Source organism: Delphinapterus leucas, chromosome 11 (genome assembly GCF_059928025.1).
Source record: "Delphinapterus leucas isolate spDelLeu-1000000601 "Yukka" chromosome 11, BTC_Dleu_Yukka2, whole genome shotgun sequence".
In the NCBI taxonomy this organism is placed as follows: domain Eukaryota; kingdom Metazoa; phylum Chordata; class Mammalia; order Artiodactyla; family Monodontidae; genus Delphinapterus; species Delphinapterus leucas.
This window is the reverse complement of record NC_143139.1, coordinates 45521351-45544447: the sequence shown is the minus strand read 5'-3', so window position 1 is coordinate 45544447 and position 23097 is coordinate 45521351. Positions and strand designations below refer to the sequence as shown.

Here is a 23097-nt window from a genome sequence, read left to right as displayed (position 1 = left end):
AGGCTCCTCAGGGCCTCCTACTAATAAGTGACCACTCTAGGGGCCAGCCTGGCCCCTCCAGACATGTCGGGCTTTGACCCAGCAGATCCAGATTTGAAAGGTACGTACATATAGCTTTGGCCTTTGCTGTGGGACTCTGGGACTTATTAATCTTCAGAAAAAGAAGCATTATGTTAGGAGAGTTTCCTTGACCCAGTTCTTTCCCCCCTTATTTTACCACCTTAGATGTGAGGTGGTTTGAACGCAGTTAGCACTCAGAGAAGCTGCCACTTGACACTTAGGATGTCACGTGATTAATTTTTCCCTTTTAACTTAGCTTTGGTACCTGTTGAAAAAATATTATCCTCATAAAATCCCAGATATTCTACTTGGTAATTTCTGTAGAACCAAATTCTGCTCTTGGGAACTCTAACACTTGCATTATATAAATTAGAAGCAGAAATCAGCAGGGAAGAGAAAGAAGAAAATAATGTGAGAAAAAAATGCAGGTGATGGGCTTCCCTGGTGGCGCAGTGGTTGAGAGTCCGCCTGCCGAGGCAGGGGACATGGGTTCGTGCCCCGGTCCGGGAAGATCCCACATGCCGCGGAGCGGCTGGGCCCGTGAGCCATGGCCGCTGAGCCTGCGCTCCGCAACGGGAGAGGCCACAACAGTGAGAGGCCCGCGTACCACAAAAAAAAAAAAAAAAAAAAGAAAGAAAGAAACCATCAACAAAATGACAAGGGCCACCTACTGAATGGGAGAAGATATTTGCAAACAATATCTGATAAGGGGTTACCATCCAAAATATACAAAGAACTCATACAACTCAATATCAAAATAAACAACCTGATTTTAAAATGGGCAGAGGATTTGAATAGACATTTTTCCAAAGAAGACATACACATCATAAAGGGCATACTTCACAGGTTTCATAATCAAGTTTTAAAATGTAATAAAAGCAAATCACAATCATAAAAAATAAAACACAAGTAATAACAAGTACATTGTAGAAAATTTAAAAATGCTATTTATTTGCCTTATTTACCAAATGGTTAGCTACAAAGATACAATTTTTGCCTTGGAGTTTAAGGCAGTTTCATTTCTTACCACAGTTACTTTTTCTGATGCTAGAATCTTCTGTGTCTTCTCTGTATTTAATTGATCATTTACGTTTTATGTTTGTCCACTTGGGAACCATACTTTCTTCATGATCACCGAAGCTCTGCCATATAAAATGTCATCGTCTTCATATATTTGAGTAGTACCGATCCCGGTTTTGAAAGTCTCTATGAGCATATCTTGCATAAGTCTTATTATGAGGGATCCTTCCAAAAGGTTCATGGTCATTGAAACAAGATTCAAAAACTTCATCAACGGCCTTCTGAGCTACTTCTTTGCTGATGTTCCTAACAGCCAGGATAGAACGAATGGCTCTGTCTCGCACACAAGTCTAAGGAGAAAAGTACGTGGCTTTAATTTTATTAATATATGAAAATTTTGTCATGAAATAGTAACATTTTATACAATGTGTGAACCACAGTCAAAATTAATTTCCTCTCATGTTATTTTATTAATTTCTGTCAGTCCAAAGAAGAAAGATTAAATTATGGAACATGTTTAGCTCAACCTAAAATTATTTAGGTATAAGTAAGATCTCCTTCCCCTCCTCCCTTCTTCTCATCTTTCCTAATGATGATAATTTCTAGGCAGTATCTGCTAAACAATAACTCCAGCTTTGCAAAATCATAAAAAAGTCTATAAATAAGGTTCTGGTTGAGCTTTTTAATTTGAATAAATATGAAACATACTCCTGTGCGCCTCTCTCCCTTAGCTTTTCAGGTGACGAATGCTAGATAACTTTTCCTTCGAGAGGAGCATCTCCCCTGGAGGCAACAGGAAACCACACCTACACACATACACACAAAATTTGAAGGCATCCTAATTTTTCAGGGGGAAAAAAAAAACAACTTTTTTCTTGGGTACATACTGTACAAAAGCAGGCACTCTGTTCTCTAGGACTCTTCTCCCACTACCTCCACGTATTTTCCATCCTATTGCTAGTTCTGTTCATTTTCTGCCGCTGCTACCCAAGTTAAAAAGAGGAGAGGTTTCTCTTTCAAAGACTCTGGACTCCGGATGACATGCCTTAACTGCATTAGCCTCTTCTCTGGGATGTTCTGATGTGCACCCTACTTCCACTGAGAGCCAGAACACACCGCCCATTCAAAGGCTGCCTGAGCTGAATTCACCAGATGAGCAGGGATTGGAGGGCACGGAAGACATGCAGCACAAGTCAGTGGCACATCACTAAGCGGACTTGGCACAGGCTGAAAGCGTAACAGCCCTATCAGAGTAGGCACCCTTCCCAGGCCCCAGGTTTGCCGTCTAACTAACTCCCATTCACTGAGTTCAAAATTTCTCTTCGTAGTTCTCTGTGACCTTCTACCTTCCTCCCCAGAGTTGAGTTACTCTTTTCTCTGGAGAGCCAAGGGCCTTCCTGCTGTTGTTCCAAGCCTGTCCTTTTTGCATCTGGTTAAAACTGCTATCCTGATGCCCATGTACCTGACAAACTGGCCCAGTAACCTCTTCCCATAGAAGAGCTCTGACCAGCCTTTCTCCTAAATGTGGACACAGAGCCCCTTGGTTGCTATGGGCAGAACTGCTCACATTCTTCACCAGTCCATCAGTTCTAAACTTCCTCTCCCCATGCCCATCTATCGTGGACCTTAAAAGCTTTCTAGTACAGTAGAAACTAACACAACATTGTAAAACAACTATACTCCAATAAAAAAATATACAGTGTTTCTTTTAGACAAAAACAACAAAAAAGCTTTCTAGCAGGATGATCTGGCCTACAGTTTTCATTTTGTTTTGTTTACAAAATCTCTCAGCTCAGCTCATGATAATCAAGTCCGTGCTGATCCAAAGCTTTGCTGTCACGTCATACGGCCTTTAAAGGTGTGCTAATACACAATGCACTGCAGTGCAGTCTCTGTGCTGACAGGTATTACTTTTTTGTCTAGAGAATACTGTGATGGTTTCAAAACACAAGTCCAGTACTGTTAGGATAAAAGTAAGACAGGCTGTGATTTCACTTCCAGTCCTTATCTACCCCCATCCAAAAGTATCCCACGTGTGAGACCGTAGCGCTTTTCACTGTGAAAATCTCTCACTTAGTCACATAGCTTGCCCATAATTATAAAATAGAACTGAATTCCGTCTATTTGGCTTAAGTGATACACATTTTGTATTCTTTCACATAAGTAGTTCTTTCACATTTCAAATACTGAATATACTTCTCATTTTCCTATTCATTATTTCCACTCATAGCACTCTTAACAGTAAATGATTTCATATGTTAGTTTTTACCTGATGGTGTCGTTTTAATCCAAAATGTAACCTGAATATTTCATTTAAAAGTGAGCAGTCTCCACTAAGGTTAGCAGCTCGAACCTATCACAAAGACAGAAGGCAAACAAAAAGAAAATAAGCACTCGTGCTCTATACCTTTATATCAACTGATTTTTTAATTGTAAAATATAAAATTGGTATATTTTTCTGAGAACAGAGTACCTGTAAGATTTTTTTTTTTTTAACTCTATTGACTTAAGAAGTTCTTAAGAAAAAGAGCAGATATCCATGAGCTACACTAGGCAGCGCCAGATACACTGTGGGCAATCACCTATTCAAAGGGAATTTTCAAAACTTTCCACCAGAGTCTTACAGACAGAACTAATTTCTTTTGGAACCAAAAGTCAAAGAGTTGGACCTCAAAGTTAAAGATTATGCTCTCTACAAAATACAAACACTTCTAGAAATTACCAAAAGGACTTCAAGAAAGCATTCTTCCAAAGATCTACAAACTGAGTTTCAATGTGAGCTTAAAACTGAATACATCAGTGGGCTTCCCTGGTGGCGCAATGGTTGCGAGTCCGCCTGCCGATGCAGGGGACACGGGTTCGTGCCCCGGTCCGGGAAGATCCCACATGCTGCGTAGCGGCTGGGCCCGTAAGCCATGGCCGCTGAGCCTGCGCGTCCCGAGCCTGTGCTCCACAACGGGAGAGGCCACAACAGTGAGAGGCCCGCGTACCACAAAAAAAAAAAAAACTGAATACATCAGTACCTAAGACACTTTAGGCACACAAACCTCCCAGCTCTCCTAGCCCAAATCACTGAAACTCTCTTGGACCTTCCCTTAAACCCGTGTACGTTCATGCCCTTCCTCCAGGGTCTTGATGGGCCTATGAAAAATTAAGTGGTACAGAGAATCAAGAACATTCCAAACTGGGCATGCTATGAACATGACAGCCTGAAGTTAGTATGTATTTTCTATATCTTTAAGGTAAAAAGCAGCTTTAATAGGTGAAAAAGTCATGGAATTACCCACATGGATTCTACAGCCAACCTGGCCACGTTTTTGCTCATTCACTGCAATCAGAATGGTCCACTTCTTGTTACTTCTATAATAACATGGCTTCATTCCTCCGAGGAGCTCAAAGCACTTAACACACTTTAACTAGCTAACAGGCATTAATTCTCATGACACCCAAGAGAGAGAAATATTTAAAAGCTCAGATTTCGGTCTTCTTTTCAAATAATATGAGTTATAAACAGATGCAGTGAGGCTACTTATTAATTTCAAGGGAAAGAGAAAATAATCTAAGTTATAAAGTATAAGCTTGAAATTTATATTAGTTTTCTTTAGCTTCTCAGCACACTGCACTCTTCAATTAATGAAATGCAAGTATGAAATACGAATGTCTGTCTAGGAGCATATATATGTGTGTATTTCTGACAGCAATCCAAAATACTTAATAATAAGTATCTTCCTATGTTGTATTTTTGAAACGAACTGTTTTACTCTAGGGAAAGCTAGGAACTTTACCTATGGAAGGCAGCACAGCAAGCCACTCAAGAACCTTGGTTGTAATCCTGCCTCTGCCACTTACTATGTATGGTATCTGAACAACTGCCTTACTTTTCACAGAAATAAAATGGGGATAACAGTATCTACCTCAATGGGCTGTTGTGAATATTAAATAAGAGTCCACAGGGCTTCCCTGGTGGCACAGTGGTTGAGAGTCCGCCTGCCGATGCAGGGGACACGGGTTCGTGCCCCGGTCCGGGAAGATCCCACATGCCGTGGAGCGGCTGGGCCCGTGAGCCATGGCCGCTGAGCCTGCGCGTCCGAAGCCTGTGCTCCGCAACGGGAGAGGCCACAACAGTGAGAGGCCCGCGTACCGCAAAAATAGAAAAAGAGTCCACAAACAGCACAGGGTTAGGGTTTGGCACACAGCCCCTCAGTAAACGTTAACTATAAAGTTTTTGTATTATATAGTTTATTCCATAGGAAAAATAGCTTATTATTAAAAGTCATCACTATTATTAGGATTTAAAGGTTATATTTAAGACAATTCTAAAAAGATACTTAAAAATGTCTACCTGCTGTATCTAAAAGAATTGTATTCAATAGTTAAAAATGTAAACTGAAGACTAATGTGGAATTATGACAAGAAAAGGAATACGTTTAAATAAATCATCCTTGAATAAAATGTTCAAACGCACAAGAGTGTCCTTGGGGAAAAAGTACCTTCTACAATAAAACTTACCTCAGAGCAAGCCAAGTGCCTGACGTTGGTGAACCAGTCGACATGAGCTCGACAATGATCGAATGCATGAACGAGCTCATGGGTGACCACTCTGTTCATATGCGCCTGATTACAGATATTATTCTGGCACAAAACAATCTAAGAAGCACCAAAATGAGGAAAGTTCGGTTATTTCTAAGATCTACTCTCACTTCGTAGATTCCATCTTCTCTCTCACCTGAGTGGGCTCGACTGCTTGGAAAGCCTCACCCACTCTATCCACCCAACACCCACCCCTCCATCAAGGCTCGGTCTTCACCATACATTCTCCATGAAGCCTTCCCAATGGCTAACTTCTCCCTTCTCCTCTCTCTGGACTACACAGCACTTAGTTTAAGGACATTTATTCACACACCACCTAGAGTGGACTCTGGAATGAAGCAGGGAGATTCAAATTCCAGCCCCACTCCTTACTAAGTCAGTGACCTTGGGCAAGTTTCTTAAGCTTTCTGTGCCGCAGTTTCCTCAACTATAAAAAAGGAGATGACTTAGAGTACCTACCTCTTAGAATTGTGAGAATTAAATGAGAATATGTGTAAAATGTTTCTTATCAAGTTTCTCAATAAGCAATGAATCAACAATGAATGACCACACTGTCCCATCCTACTAGAATTGCCAGGAAAAGTCCTCAGAAAGAGCTTCAGAAAGAAGTGCAAAAAGCCAGCAGCACACTGAACAGGACCCTATAAGAATAATAAAGACGTGAGGGGTCCTAATAATAATAGTCCCCACTTACTGTGTGCCTACTGTGTGCCAGACACTGGGACATGTCCCAGGTATTTTATATACATTCATTCAACATTCATTTATTCAACTAATATTTATCAAGACCTACTAGAGATTTATAATCTACTAATGGAGACAGAAATTAATCAAATATTTACCAAAAGGTTTAAACACATGCAGTGACAGTTGTCATGAAGAAAAACCCAGGTTGTCACGAGTACATACAATGAGAGTGCCTGACCTGGTCTGCAGGGTTGGGAAAGGCTTTTCTGCAGAAGGAATGTTTAAACTGGGGTCTAATGGATGAACAGGAGTTAAATTTGAGGAGAGGGGAAGGGAGCATTCCAGACAGAGAACAACATAGGCAAAGGGTAGGGGGAGGGTTGAAGGAAAAGAATGTTGGAGAAGCTGACGGCGGCAGGCCTGTATGTAGTACGAAGCACAGAGTTGGAGGCGGTAGGCATGAGATAGGGCAGGGCCCAAATTACTCTTTATCCTGACAACAGTGGGAAGTCAGTGAAAGGGAGTAGTGAAACGGGGGGTGTTTTATTTTGTTTTTATCCTTTTGACCACAGTTGGAAAAATAAACAAAAGATGATCAAAACTGGATACACAGAGACTAGTTGAAGGCGAATGAAGTATTCTAGGCAAGACATAATAGTCCCAGAGCTAGGATGGTGGGGGCCTAAAAAGGTATTTAGGAGGGACAAAATTTGGTGTTGGACAGAATATGGGAAGGGAATCAGAGGTATCAAGGATGATCCCTAAATTTCTGGCATGGGTAATAGGACGGATGGTGGTACCGTTCACCGAGATATGCAAAACTAAAAGACCAGTTTGGGTGGGGATGGAGGATCGTAAAAATCAATTTGAACTTGGACATGGCACGTCTGAGGTGCCTTTAGGACACCCAAGTGTAGGTGTTCAGTGAACACTTGGCGATATGGATGTGGAGTTTAAGAGAAAGCTCTGACCCAGCAAAGTAAATGAGATCCCCTTGGTAGAATGCAGAGTAGAAAAGAAGGGGCTCTAACACCAAGGATTAAGGGACTTCATTTAAGGGCTGGTAGAGGAAGCTAAGTTAGCAAAGGAGCAACCACAAGAGTGTGGCATACTGGAAACCATGGCAAGAAAGTGGCATTAGCTGTTAACGTCAAGTGTGTGCATGTGATAGGACCTCCACTCTAGCCAGATACCTTGGAATAACTCTTGCCCACGAGCACTGGGAGAGAAGGTGAAGAACATTCACAGCAGCATTGTTTATAATAATAATAAAGTTGGAAACAATCGATACTCGATAGGGTAAACTCTAGTACAGACATATAATGGAATAATATACAACACAAACTAAATTAACCAGAGGTGCATACAACAACACAGAAGAATCTCACAATGTTGAACGAAAGAATTAAGTTACAAAGACTGTATGATTTCATAAAATGACAAAGTATTACACATGACCCCAAGTATAAAGCTTAAAAGGAGGAAACTAAACACATTGTTGGACTGTACACACAGATGGCAAAACCATTCAGACAAGCAGGGAATGGTTATCACGGAAGTCAGAATAAGGAAGGGAGGGGGTTGTAACCCAAGAGGGGCACACAGGCTTCTGAAGTCCTGGCAGTGTTTTATTTCTCAAATCTGGGTGGTAGTTATATAGATGTTCATTTTACTATTATGACTGAAAGTGTTCATACAGGTATTTTACTCTTCTATATGAATGAGATACTTCACAACAAAAATTTTAATTAAAAAAAAAAAAAAAAAAAAAGAGTGCCCAACTATGTATAACACTGCTGAGAAATAAGATGAAGATTCAAAACGTTAGATTCACTCTAACCCCCAAAGAGGATGAACTTACCAAGACTCATCTTGGGAGCTATACGTGTTGCGATTATCAATTTACAAATGAGAATAAAACGAATAACTTGCCCAAGCCCCACAGCTAATAAGCAGGGGAACTAGGATTTGAACTCAAAGTCTATGTGACTCCAAAACTCAGACACCTCACCCCTCTCCTATGTTGCTCTTTCCCATGATTACCATGAAACAGCTATAAATAACTCAAATACATATAAAATTCCCTAGCAGGAAACAATTAAATGTACGTCAATGTGTCACACATTCATGATGGAAACAGTGACTTACAACACTTTTATCTACCCTCATATCACATGACACATCCATCTACCACCTCACGACTGTCAAAACCCCCCATTGACTTAAAACTTATAACATTTATTGACTTAAGTGCTCTGCTTACTATGATAAGTAGTTTACAAGAGAAATTGCATTTAATTCTCATAACCATTCTATAAGATAAATACAATCATTACCCATATTTTACAGGTGAGAAAACTCACTCTCCTCATCAAAAATTCTCAAAGAGCTATCACTTCTCACCGTGTAAAGGTGAAACTCTATCTTGACATTCAAAGCCTCCCACCATATAGCCTATCTTTCTTTCCAATCCTATTTCTCCTCATTCCCCATGCATTCCTGCCCTACAGCTGAACTAGACAACATGCCATTCCCCAAATACACCTTGTGCTTTCTCAACATGTCACCTTTGCTCGTGCTCCCCCTGCTTTTGGCAACAGTCTTTGTCTTCTTTGCCCCTGAAGAGCCTTTACATCCTCTAGCTGAATCTGCTGGCATCTTTCAGTCAATCACATCACTGTCCCATTGTGGTAACCACACCCACCTCAAAGAGTTTAACCCGCCTCAAATTTTATCATTGTCTCTGCGTTCCTGTCTTGTCTCCCCTGTGAGAAGTAAGGACCTTAAGAGTAAGGACCACAATTAACTCATTTTTTGAATTCTACACAAAGTCTACCAAATGGAATGCCCAGCACGTAGAAGGCAATCAGCAAACATCAGGAGAGAGAACTGGAGGAAAGAAGACAGCTTGGTAGACCGCCTACCTGAGACACTGAAGCATCAAAACCTCCACTGACATTTCCATTACAATCTTCACAAGAAAAGTGTCTTTCTTTGTTAACAGCGCTGGAAGGTAAGAATGGATTAAAAAGACTACGTCCAGAAGTAGTATGCATGGGGCACAGGGGAAACAGACCTGGGCCAGGAGACCCAGATGACACATCTCTCCATCACTATCACATAGGACACCTTGGGAAAGCAACTCAACACCTTCAGGACTCAGTTCTCTCATCTGTAAATAAGGAAACTATCTCTGCAAAATCTATCCCAGTTCAAATTCTATGCTATGATTCCATAAAGAATTTGATCAACTCATTAAGACCATATTGGAAATATGCTGGAGTTTCTGCCCTTGGGCCAGAATGTTAAGAAGTGGACCTCAGAAATCACTTCTTCCGATCTCCTCAAAGTTAAACAACACCTGGAAGGCTTCTACATGCATAACAAGCTGAGATTTCTTCTCCATTAAGGATAATGCTGGGACTGGCATAGTGGAAAAACCAGGTTTGGTGATTACTTACAAGTAAGATTTTAAGTATCGTCTTTACTAAATACCTGAGGTGAATAGTAGAGCCAGAGATGTGGAGTTAGGGCTGAAGAGGTACAGAGAGAACAAGGCCTGCCTGGAGAGAGTGCAGCCAACCACCACCACCTACCATATGGAAAGGGCTTTGTGGCCTGAAGTGAAACATCTGAAGTACTTCCAGTCTGGGTGGGGATTTTTTGTTTTCAGCAGCCAGAATATAGAGCAGCCCTTCAAAAAGATTCACTTACCAACCCGAATGCTTCATGGCATCAAGCAGCAGTTTAACATATGGATCTAGAAAGATATTGATTCAGTTACATATGGTAACTGGAAAAAAAGAGCACCAATTAAATGATCCAAATAGCAGTATAAGATATTATCAAACAAAACCTCACAAATCTTAGCAAAGTAATACCATCTTAAAAATGATAAAAAATGAATATGAAAAGATAAGCTTAAATTAACATAAAAGCAAGTCTTTAATGAAATGAAACACTGATAGAAATACCAAAATGGGTAGTACCAAACATCTTAGATAACATCAAATATGCTTTTCAGTTAAATGATCAAACACAATGTATTAAAATATATACCAAGGGGCTTCCCTGGTGGTGCAGTGGTTGAGAATCCACCTGCCAATGCAGGGGACACGGGTTCGAGCCCTGGTCCGGGAAGATCCCACATGACGTGGAGCATCTAAGCCTGTGCGCCACAACTACTGAGCCTGTGCTCTAGAGCCCGTGAGACACAACTACTGAGCCGCATGCCACAACTACTGAAGCCCACACGCCTAGAGCCCGTGCTCCGCGATGAGAAGTCACCACAATGAGAAGCCCACGCACCGCAACGAAGAGTAGCCCCTGCTTACTGCAACTAGAGAAAGCCTGCATGCAGCAACGAAGACCCAACACAGCTAAAAATAAATAAATAAATAAATTTATTTTTAAAATAAATTAATCAAAAAATATATACACACACACACACACACACACACACACACACACACACACACCAAAAGACTGAGAAAATTTGGGACCAATATCCATAGAAACAAATAGCAGCATAGTATCCAGATTAGAGGAAGGCAGTACGTAGCCCCACTATTGTCTGTCCTGGTCTGTGAATAGTGTCCCATTCTGAGTACCATACTCTAAACAGGACCTGCCAACCGAAGCTGTTCCATGGGAGAAAATGACTAGAACAGTTCAGGACTATTTTCCACAGGAAGCAAGAAAGGGATCTGTAGATTTGGAAAAGAGAAAAAAGACTTAACTAGGGCCACAGTAGCTTCAAGTATCTGAAGGGGTGCCATGTGGGAATAAATTCAGCCAACATTTCTTCAGAGGGCAGTACAAGGACCAAAGGGCAGAAGTTACACAGGGCACATTTCAACTCAGTATGAGAAAGGATTTTTCCAACAATTAAAGCTGACGATACAAGAGCCCAATAGCCTCAAAGGGCCTCAGAGATAACCTGTTCCAGCAGAGGTCTATAAACACTCTGGTCAATTGATGGCACAGAGGTTTCTGGTCAGTGATGGGGGTTGGAAAGGCCTAGATGACTCCTGAGGCCCCCCACTTCTAAGAATCTATGAGGGACTTCCCTGGTGGCACAGTGGTTGAGAATCCGCCTACCAATGCAGGGGACACGGGTTCGATCCCTGGTCCGGGAAGATACCACATGCCGCAGAGCAACTAAGCCCGTGCGCCAAAACTACTGAGCTCTGTGCTGCAACTACTGAAGCCTGCACGCCTAGAACCCATGCTCTGCAACAAGAGAAGCCACCACAATGAGCTCAAGCACTGCAACAAAGAGTAGCCCCTGCTCGCCACAACTAGAGAATGCCCGCACAAAGCAACGAAGACCCAATGCAGCCAAAAAAACTTTATAAAAAAAAGTGGGGGCCGGGTCAAGACAGCATACTAGGAGGATGCAGAATGCACGTCTCCTCACAATTAGGGCACCTACCAGGCACCAGTGGGGGACCACAGACACCTAAGGGGATGGGAGGAACCCCCAGCAGCTGGGTAGCACGTGGGGCATCGGGGGAGCGAAGGGGGAGGAGAAGCGGAGGCCGGACAAGACTGGCGCCCCTGAGGGGCGGCTGGGGGAGGGCAAGGGATTCCCACGCCCGAAGGGGGAAATTGGGGAACCACTGGGAGGGCAGAGTATCAAAAGGGAGAGTTGCCATGCTTCCCCTGCCCACTTGGGCCCCCAGGAACCTGCTGAGATCCCGGGCCTGATTCTCTGCCCACCTAGGCCCCCTCCAGCCATACGGGTCCTGAGGGAGTGGGAGGAGGGGAAGGGGGAGCAAAAGTAAAGGCCGGACCTCTGGGACCAGCACCCCAGAGGGGTGGCTGGGGGAGGGGAGGAGTTCCTACACCCAGCAGGACCCCCCACAGTTAGGTGTCCAGTGGCGATGGGGGAGACCCTGCGGGAGATGGTGGGGGAGGGGCACGAAGGAATGGGGCCAGTGCCTTCCCTGTCCACTTAGGCACCGGGAGGCCTGTTGGGCTCCCGGCCCTAATCCTCTGCCATTGGAGCCTCCCTTGTGCCCCGCAGAGCCCAAGGCCCACCCCTATACCCACACCCAGGGCCCCACCTCTACACTCAGAGACACCCTCTGAGACCCCCTCCAACGCAATGGACCTAAACCCCACCCACACACCCTCACTCAGCACCCTACCTCCAAACTCCGGAACTCCACACTCCAGAGGCCATCCTTTTGACGTGCTGCCTCTCCCCTTCCGCGGGCAGGTCCTAAGCAGCCACGGTCAAACATCACTCCCAACCTGCCTAGGTCCTGCCCCACCCTAAACCCCACCCCTGCCTGAGTTTCGCCCCTGTCTAAGTTCCACCCCCATAGCCAAGGCTTTTTTTTTTTTTCCACTTTTACATTGGAGTTCTGTTTTACCTTGTTGATTCATTGTTGTTCATTCTTTTATATTTTTATTTTTCCTAATAAATCTTTTATTTTTCTAATTTTATTTTATTCTTTATACTTTGTTATTGTTCTCTCCTTTTGGCTTGTTCACCCCCCCCTTTTTTTTTCTTTTTTCTCTTGTGGTTTTATTTTACCCTGTTGCAGTTGTTTCAATTACAGTTTTATTTTTCCTAATATATTTTTTATCTTTCTAATTTTATTTTGTTTTTTATTCTTTGATATTGTACTGTTCCTTTTTTCTTTCTTTCTTCCTTTTTTTTTTCTTTTCTTAATGCACCACAAAGCTTGCAGGATCTTGGATCCCAGGTGGGAGATCGGGCCAAGCTCCTGTGGTGGGGGCACTGAGTCCAAACCGCTGGACTAACAGAGAACCTCAGACCCCAGGGAATATCAACCAGAGTGAGGCCTCCCGGAGGTCTTCATCTCAGCACCAAGACCCAGCTCTATCCAACTGCCTGCAAACTCCAGTGCTGGACGCCTCAGGCCAAACAACCAGTAAGACAAGAAGACAGCACCACCCATTAAAAGAAAAAAAAAAATGAACGACAAAAAAATGTTACAGAGGAAGGAGCAAGATAAAAAACCTACAAGACCAAATAAAGGAAGATGAAATAGACAAACTACCTGAAAAAGAATTCAGAGTAATGAGAGTAAAGATGATCCAAAATCTCGGAAACAGAATGGAGAAAACACAAGAAACATTTAACAAGGATCTAGAAGAACTAAAGAGCAAACACACAGTGATGAGCAACACAATTACTGAAATTAAAAATACTCTAGAAGGAATCAATAACAGAATAACTGAGGAAGAAGAACAGATAAGTGACCTGGAAGATAAAATGGTGGAAATAACTGCCAGGGAGCAGAATAAAGAAAAAAGGATGAAAAGAATTGAGGACAGTCTCAGAGACCACTGGGACAACATTACACACAACAACATTCGAATTATAGGGCTTCCAGAAGAAGAGAACAAGAAAGGGTCTGAGAAAATATTTGAAGAGATTATAGTTGAAAACTTCCCTAACATGGGAAATGTAATAGTCAATCAAGTCCAGGAAGTGCAGAGAGTCCCATACAGGATCAACCCAAAGAGAAACACGCTGAGACACATATTAATCAAACTATCAAAAATTAAATACAAAGAAAAAATATTAAAAGCAGCAAGGGAAAAGCAACAAATAACATACAAGGGAATCCCCATAAGGTTAACAGCTGATTTTTCAGCAGAAACTCTGCAAGCCACAAAGGAGTGGCAGGACATATTTAAAGTGCTGAAAGGGAAAAACCTACAACCAAGATTACTCTACCCAACAAGCAACTCATTCAGATTCAATGGAGAAATTAAAACCTTTACAGATAAGCAAAAGTTAAGAGAATTCAGCACCACCAAACCAGCTAAAAATGCTAAAGGAACTTCTCTAGGCAGGAAACACAAGAGAAGGAAAAGACCTACAAAAACAAACCCAAAACAATTAAGAAAATGTTAATAGGAACATACATATCGATAATTACATTAAATGTAAATGCTTAAATGCCCCAACCAAAAGACACAGACTGGCTGAATGGATACAAAAAAAGACCTGTACATATGCTGTCTACAAGAGACCCACTTCAGACCTAGGGACACATACAGACTGAAGGTGAGGGGATGGAAAAAGATACTCCATGCAAATGGAAATCAAAAGAAAGCTGGAGTAGCAATATTCCTATGAGATAAAATAGACTTTAAAATAAAGACTATTACAAGAGACAAGGAAGGACACTACATAATGATCAAGGGATCAATCCAAGAAGAAGATGAAAGAATTATATATGCACCCAACATAGGAGCACCTCAATACATAAGCCAACTGCTAACAGCTATAAAAGAGGAAATCGACAGTAATACAATAATAGTGGGGGACTTTAACACCTCACTTACACCAATGGACAGATCATCCAAACAGAATATTAATAAGGAAACACAAGCTTTAAATGACACAATAGACCAGATAGATTTAATTGATAGATTTAATTGATATTTATAGGACATTCCATCCAAAAAGAGCAGATTACACTTTCTTCTCAAGTGCACATGGAACATTCTCCAGGATAGATCACATCTTGGGTCACAAATCAAGCCTTGGTAAATTTAAGAAAACTGAAATCATATCAACCATCTTTTCCAACCACGGTGCTATGAAATTAGAAATCAACAATTACAGGGAAAAAAATGTAAAAAACACAAACACATGGAGGCTAAACACTACGTTACTAAATAACCAAGAGATCACCAAAGAAATCAAAGAGGAAATCAAAAAATACCTAGAGACAAATTACAACGAAAACACGGCGATCCAAAACCTATGGAATGCAGCAAAAGCAGTTCTAAGAGGGAAGTTTATAGCAATACAAACCTACCTCAAGAAACAAGAAAAATCTCAAATAAACAATCTAAACTTACACCTAAAGCAATTAGAGAAAGAACAAAAAAAAAAACCCAAAGTTAGCAGAAGGAAATAAATCATAAAGATCAGCTTAGAAATAAATGAAAAAGAAATGAAGGAAACAATAGCAAAGATCAATAAAACTAAAACCTGGCTCTTTGAGAAGATAAACAAAATTGATAAACCATCAGCCAGACTCATCAAGAAAAAAAGGGAGAAGACTCAAATCAACAGAATTAGAAATGAAAAAGGAGAAGTAACAACTGACACTGCAGAAATACAAAGGATCATGAGAGATTACTACAAGCAACTATATGCCAATAAAGTGGACAACCTGGAAGAAATGGACAAATTCTTAGAAGAGCACAATCTTCTGAGACTGAACCAGGAAGAAATAGAAAATATAAACAGACCAACCACAAGCACCGAAATTGAAACTGTGATTAAAAATCTTCCAACAAACAAAAGCCCAGGACCAGATGGCTTCACTGGCAAATTCTATCAAACATTTAGAGAAGAGCTATCACCTAATCCTTCTCAAACTCTTCCAAAATATAGCAGAGGGAGGAACACTCCCAAACTCATTCTACGAGGCCACCACCACCCTGATACCAAAAGCAGACAAAGATGTCACAAAAAAGAAAACTACAGGCCAATATCTCTGAAGTACTTAGATGCAAAAGTCCTCAACAAAATACTAGCAAACAGAATCCAACAGCACATTAAAAGGATCATACACCATGATCAAGTGGGGTTTATCCCAGGAATGCAAGGATTCTTCAATATATGCAAATCAATGTGATACACCATACTAACAAACTGAAGGATAAAAACCATATGATAATCTCAATAGATACAGAAAAAGCTTTCGACAAGATTGAACACCCATTTATGATAAAAACTCTCCAGAAAGTAGGCATAGCAGGAACCTATGTCAACATAATAAAGGCTATATGACAAACCCACAGCCAACATCGTTCTCAATGGTGAAACACTGAAACCATTTCCTCTAAGATCAGGAACAAGACAAGGTTGCCCACTCTCACCACTATTATTCAACATAGTTTTAGAAGTTTTAGCCACAGCAGTCAGCGAAGAAAAAGAAATAAAACGAATCCAAATCAGAAAAGAAGTCACCTGTTTGCAGATGACATGATACTATACCTAGAGAATCCTAAAGATGCTACCAGAAAACTACTAGACCTAATCAACGAATCTGGTAAAGTAACGGTACAAAATTAATGCACAGAAATCTCTTGCATTCCTATACACTAATGATGAGAAATCTGAATAAGAAATTAAGGAAACACTCCCATTTACCACTGCAACAAAAAGAATAAAATACTTAGGAATAAACCTACCTAAGGAGACAAAAGACCTGTATGCAGAAAACGATAAGACACTGATGAAAGAAATTAAAGATGATACAAACAGATGGAGAGATATACTATGTTCTTGGATTGGAAGAATCAACATTGTGAAGATGACTATACTACCCAAAGCAATCTACAGATTCAATGCAATCCCTATCAAACTACCAATGGCATTTTTCACAGAACTAGAACAAAAAAATACACAATTTGTATAGAAACACAAAAGACCCCGAATAGCCAAAGCAATCTTGAGAAAGAAAAACAGCTGGAGGAATCAGGCTCCCTGACTTCAGACTATATTACAAAGCTACATTAATCAAGACAGTATGGTACTGGCACAAAACCAGAAATATAGATCAAAGGAACAGGATAGAAAGCTCAGAGATAAACCCACGCACATATGGTCACCTTATCTTTGATAAAGGAGGCAAGAACATACAATGGAGAAAAGACAGCCTCTTCAATAAGTGATGCTGGGAAAACTAGACAGCTACATGTAAAAGAATGAAATTACAACACTCCCTAACACCATACACAAAAATAAACTCAAAATGGATTAAAGACCTAAATGTAAGGCCAGACACTATCAAACTCTTAGAGGAAAACATAAGCAGAACACTCTATGACATAAATCACATCAAGATCCTTTTTGACCCACCTCCTAGAGAAATGGAAATAAAAACAAAAATAGGGGCTTCCTTGGTGGCGCAGTGGTTGAGAATCTGCCTGCTAATGCAGGGGACAGGGGTTCGAGCCCTGGTCTGGGAGGATCCCACATGCCGCGGAGCAGTTAGGCCCGCAAGCCACAACTACTGAGCCTGCGCATCCAGAGCCTGTGCCCCACAACAAGAGAGGCCGCGACAGTGAGAGGCCCGCGCACCACGATGAAGAGTGGCCCCCGCTCGCCACAACCAGAGAAAGCCCTCGCACAGAAACGGAGACCCAACACAGCCAAAACTAAATAAATTAATAAACTCCTACCCCCAACATCTTCTTTAAAATAAATAAATAAACAAATGGGACCTAATGAAACTTAAAAGCTTTTGCACAGCAAAGGAAACCATAAACAAGACGAAAAGACAACCCTCAGAATGGGAGAAAATATTTGCAAATGAAGAAATGGACAAAGGATTAATCTCCAAAATACACAAGCAGCTCATGCAGCTCAATATCAAAAAACAAACAACCCAACACAAAAATGGGCAGAAGACCTAAATAGACATTTCTGCAAAGAAGATATACAGATTACCAACAAACACTTGAAAGGACACTCAACATCACTAATCATTAGAGAAATGCAAATCAAAACTACAATGAGGCATCACCTCACACTGGTCAGAATGGCATCATCAAAAAATCTACAAACAATAAATGGTGGAGAAGGTGTGGAGAAAAGGCAACCCTCTTGCACTGTTGGTGGGAATAGAAATTGATACAGCCACTATGGAGAACAGTATGGAGGTTCCTTAAAAAACTAAAAATAGAACTACCATATGACCCAGCAATCCCACTACTGGGCATATACCCTGAGAAAACCATAATTCAAAAAGAGTCATGTACCACAATGTTCATTGCAGCACTCTTTACAACAGCCAGGACATGGAACCAACCCAGGTGTCCATCGACAGATGAATGGATAAAGCAGATGTGGCACATATATACAATGGAATATTACTCAGCCATAAAAAGAAATGAGGGCTTCCCTGGTGGCGCAGTGGTTGACAGTCCGCCTGCCGATGCAGGGGACACGGGTTCGTGCCCCGGTCCGGGAAGATCCCACATGCCGCAGAGCGGCTGGGCCCGTGAGCCATGGCCGCTGAGCCTGCGCGTCCGGAGCCTGTGCTCCACAACGGGAGAGGCCACAGCAGTGAGGGGCCCGCGTACCGCAAAAAAAAAAAGAAATGAAACTGAGCTATTTGTAGTGAGGTGGATGGACCTAGAGTCTGTCATACAGAGTGAAGTAAGTCAGAAGGAGAAAAACAAATACCATATGCTAACACATATATATGGAATCTAAAAAAAAAAAAAGTGGAACCTAGGAGCAGGACAGGAATAAAGACACAGACGTAGAGAATGGACTTGAGGACATGGGGAGGGGGAAGGGTAAGCTGGGATATAGTGAGAGAGTAGCATTGACATATATACACTACCAAACGTGAAATAGATATAGCTAGTGGGAAGCAGCTGCATAGCACAGGGAGATCAGCTCAGTGCTTTGCAACCACCTAGAGGGGTGGGATAAGGAGGGTGGGAGGGAGACACAAGACGGAGGGGATATGGGGATATACATATGCATATAGCTGATTCACTTTGTTATACAGCAGAAACTAACACAACACTGTAAAGCAATTAAAATCCAATAAAGATGCTTAAAAAAAAAGCAAGAAGAGAAAAATACAAATAAAAGTTGTTATTTATAAAAAAAAAAAAAAGAATCTATGTGCCTGCTAAAATTACAGCAAAGTATTATGAACCCAAGTGCCTCTAATATCAACTTTTCGCATAGATGTCCTATCTGAGAGTATAAATGCACAGCAAATTACGTGACATAAGCAAAAAAAAAAAAAAGAGAGAAAAAAATCAAGGTTTTTAAGTGCTGAAAGCAAAAACAGGTGAGTAAAATTAGTGTGGGATGAGAAAGTTAGGTATAGGTTACTGCTTTACTAACCTGACCCCTCTTAAGAGTGTTAACAATAAAACAATTATTATTAATAATATTACTTAGTGTATATCAGGTATCAGGCACCATACTAAGTGCATTATTATTCAAGCAACTAAGAGTCTTACAAAGTTCAAATGGATTCAAAAGCCTACAGTCCTCTTAAAAAAAAAAAATTTCTGGGAGCACATTGGTTTGGTACTTCAGAAAGGACCTGCAGTATTTGGAATGGATTTGCTTTGGAGAAAAAGAAAACAAAGGTCGCCCTTGAGGTTTGATTTCTCCCATCACACTCGCCCCAGGGATAGGATTTTACAGCTTCAAGTTGATGCTTTAATACTACCAACAGGTTCTCCCAGCAGCCTTCCCCTTGAAAGGCTGAGGCGGGTTAATTCGTACTGGGTCTCAAGTTTAGCACCTCACCCTCCTCATATCCTGCCTATATCAACTCTTCCTCCACTTTTTGGCTCTGCCACTGTAAGAACAGCTACCTTTTCTTTACTCAGCTCCTGATATGCTGGCACTTCACACTCATAAAATCTATTCCTCACAACAACCCTAAAAGGGGTATTTTTATCCCTCCCCCACTCCCTTTTTTTTTTCCCTCAGATAAAGATAGAGAGGATCAGAGAGTTAAATCACTCTTCCATACGTAACAAGGGATCAAAATTTGAACCCATGTCTAATTCTGCAGCCTATGTTCTTTCCACTGCATTCCACTTTGAAACATCTTAAAGGCAGGGTCCCAACTCCTCTGTATTTGCCCAAACCAGAACCTAGGAGGCATTCAATACATATTTGCAAAGTAAATACAATGACATCATTTTCTCTACTCCCCCTCCTCCTCCCTTGACTCCCTAGATGCAGGTAATCTCAAGAAGGCTGGAAAATAATTGGGTGGTTGACTTTTGAAGTGTGACTGGCCAGCTATGAAACAGTAACCTTACTTTGGAACAATAAGTTTAAGTCTTTGATTTTCTAAATGTATCTAAAGTAAACTTTAGATGGCAATGTAAAAAAGTTAAGAAATCTCTAGTGCAATGTCCCTGGGATTAGAGAAAAATTGGTCAGCAGATGGTGTCCCTATTTAACCCACAACAGTGGTTCTTAACCTTTTTGGGATCGTGGGTCTCTCTGAGAATATCATGGAGCTATGAACTCTCTCCCCAGAAAAATGCACTTAGGGGCATACACATACGGTTTCATAGTCCATGTCAGGAATTTCTACACTCTGAAGTCCACCCATGTATGAAGGTTAAGAACCCTTTCCATCAAAGGGTAGGACTGCAAAACTTGTTTTTAACAGGAGGGAAGAGGGCAGGGCACAACCCTTAAAGAATGACAGAGCTGTTGTGGACACGACATAAACTGGTTAAAACCTGGTTAGAACCAATTAGGCCCAAGATGGAAGAAGATTCAACTTCCAGTAGATCTTGAGCCTCATTATACGCTCATTGTAATACATTAGCATATGCTACATAACACACCCACGGGCACCATGACTGTTCCAAGGCTAACTATAAAAGGCCAAAAAGTGGGCAGTGGCCCAAATCCTGGAAATCCCCACCCCTCCTCGAAAATAGTTGGAATAATCCTCCCACTCATTAGCCTATGAAATTACCCAGCCCATAAAAACTAACCACCCATATTTCCTGGCTGCTCTCACCTTTTGAGACAGACTGTATTCTGTCTATGGAATGTGTATCTCCCAGGACCTCTCCCCTTCTGAGATGGCCCACACTCTGTCTATGGAGTGTGTGTCTCTCTCTCAACAAATCTACTTCTTACCTATCACTTTGCCTCTCGCCGAATTGCTTCTGCAGTGAGACATAAAGAACCTGAGCTTCATTAAGTCCTGAGACCAGGAGTGCAATTTCAATTAAAAGGCAGTGGGTTCGAGTCCCAGCCTGCGGGTTCAAGTCCCAAGCTGAGTTTTGGCGGGGTTCAAATCCCATCTGAGTTGTGCAGTTTCAGCAGGTATGCCTTAATTAACATGGTTCTTTAAAACTCTGCTTCACCTGGACTCTCAATTCCTCTATTACTGCATAATTTACCTAAAATATCAAAGGATCTGTCAGACCAGTGCGCGTGACGGAAAGGGCAAACTCCTAACCCAACTCCTCATTCACGCCGCAAGAAAAAGTAGTCCTGAAAGGGGCCTCAGCGCTTCCTCTGATGGAAACTGAGGCTCAGACCCCCACACCCGCCCTCACAAGAATCTGCCTTTAACTCTGCACTTGGTGCCTGAACCCCGCCCCCGACACACCTGGGCTGAACCCGGAGCCCCCTAGCGGAGCGGCACCAAGGCCCCTCCCTGCCCGCCGGCTCTCAGACACCCCCCACCGCACCCTCCGCAGACGCCCAGCCCCCAGGCTCACGGCTCCTACTTGTCTCCAACGTCTGCAAGAGCATAAGCTGGCACTTCTGGTTGTTGGTGAAGAAGCTGGAGAGGAACCCTTGCTGTGGCTTCCCCTGAGCCAACCGCTCCGGGAAGACCTGGCACCCGACGTGTTGCTGCTGCAGCTGCTCCCCCGCAGCGGGGCCCGGGCCGCGTTCATCCGGAGCTGCTGCCATGCCGCCCACGGACTTTGCAGCTGCTTCCGCCCGCCTCAGGCGGCCCGAGGGGAGACAGGGAAAGGCAACCTCCCTCCCGCCTACCCACAGCCCAGGCCCTCCCTCCGCCGAGCCGACCTGGCGCCAGCCGGGCGACGGCCGCTGGGGTCCACAAGCCCGGAAACCGAAGGAGCGCTGGGCCACAGGCGCCGGGAGGGAAGACGGTAACGGGGCGGGGCGACGGCTGCTAGGCGGGCAAGGGGCGGGGCCAAGCGCCTGCTGGCTGAGCTGGGGTTAGCGAGTACCCTCGCAGGCTACAACCCGCCTAATGTGGGCTCGGCCTTTACCGCTCAGCGTGCTTGTGCCGTCCCCATAAGCCTTGTTCCGCAGCCCTGCTTACTCGTGCACACTCCTTCCTTACCTCCTGATCAGTACTGGCCATTAAATACCCTTCTCCCTCTGAAGGTTTCTGCCATCTTCGCACTCCCTGCTTTGTCCACCAGCAAGCTAATTGCAGCCTCTGATCCACCTCTCTCTTGACGCCCCAAGCCATATTAAAAGCCCTGTTTTTCAGAAACGTTTGAAAGCTGCAATTATAATGAATGGTCGCGTCAAAACCCTCAAAATATAAGACCCAACTACTTTTTTTCTGCCTCTTCTAGGCCCATTCGCCCACCCTACTCTTTGGCCACTCCAAATAACTCTCTGATAATTGATGAAATAAATTTCATATTTTATGGCAAGGCAAGAAAAATTTAAACAAAATTTTTCTCTGCCAGTTTGGGCCTCCTCCCTCCCCCTTACAGTATATTGTGCATCTGCATTAACCAGACCTCCTTAGAAGATATTCCTTCTTAATCTTGTATAGGGTCAGGATGACCCACTACTCCATAACTCCTTGGGAGATAACCTTCCTTCTGTCAATAATTCATTTGACGTATAACACTTTGTCTCAAAAACAACTTTAACTGTGCTGTGATTTCTAGTGGGTGGAACAGTGCTCAGAGCTTTCTGAAAGACTGTCTCCCAGGTTATAATCCTCAGATTCGCTCAAATAAAATTTTCCATTTCTTTCTTAGATCGACTATTAATTTTTTCATCAACATAACAAAATACAACCTTTTTACTTATAACTCCAAGCCTTAACTCATATTTCCATCTTTAAGTCAGTCCTCAGTCCTTATGATCCAGGTCCTGATCAAATCTACCTAATCCACAGGGCCTTCCCAGATACCTTAATCAAAATTAATCTCTCCTGATCTCCCAATGTACAAAGTACTTCATACCTATTATGGCTTCATCACTGCCTGACAGGTTTT

The 23097-nt window shown here is 42.4% G+C and overlaps 1 protein-coding gene across 5 annotated transcripts; it reads right to left on the bottom strand.

The window, feature by feature from the left end:
• Nucleotides 1-980: 980 nt before the first annotated feature.
• ATP23 (ATP23 metallopeptidase and ATP synthase assembly factor homolog) lies at nt 981-22031 on the bottom strand. Of its 5 annotated transcripts, XM_089920945.1 has the most exons (7): nt 21613-21724; nt 21014-21279; nt 10072-10117; nt 9282-9363; nt 5590-5727; nt 3350-3433; nt 981-1430 (listed from the first exon to the last, which is right to left on the bottom strand). In XM_089920945.1, exons 2-7 carry the CDS (start codon nt 21072-21074, stop codon nt 1227-1229), a joined length of 615 nt encoding a protein of 204 aa, XP_089777071.1. In that variant the 5' UTR covers nt 21075-21279; nt 21613-21724; the 3' UTR covers nt 981-1226. The 5 variants fall into 5 exon arrangements, with proteins under 5 accessions (XP_089777071.1, XP_022427375.1, XP_022427376.1 ...); XM_022571667.2 differs by lacking the exon at nt 21014-21279 and having other exon boundaries at nt 21604-22031; XM_022571668.3 differs by lacking the exon at nt 21014-21279 and having other exon boundaries at nt 21613-22030.
• Between the last annotated feature and the right edge of the window lie 1066 nt (nt 22032-23097).

Coding starts and splice junctions, on each gene's coding strand:
- ATP23 (XM_022571667.2), bottom strand. CDS start 21,799: ATGGCAGCAGCTCCGGATGAACGCGGCCCGGGCCCCGCTGCGGGGGAG. Junction 9,364..10,071: donor GCCATGAAGCATTCGGGTTG/GTAAGTGAATCT, acceptor CTTACCTTCCAG/CGCTGTTAACAAAGAAAGAC. Junction 5,728..9,281: donor TTGATGCTTCAGTGTCTCAG/GTAGGCGGTCTA, acceptor GGTGCTTCTTAG/ATTGTTTTGTGCCAGAATAA.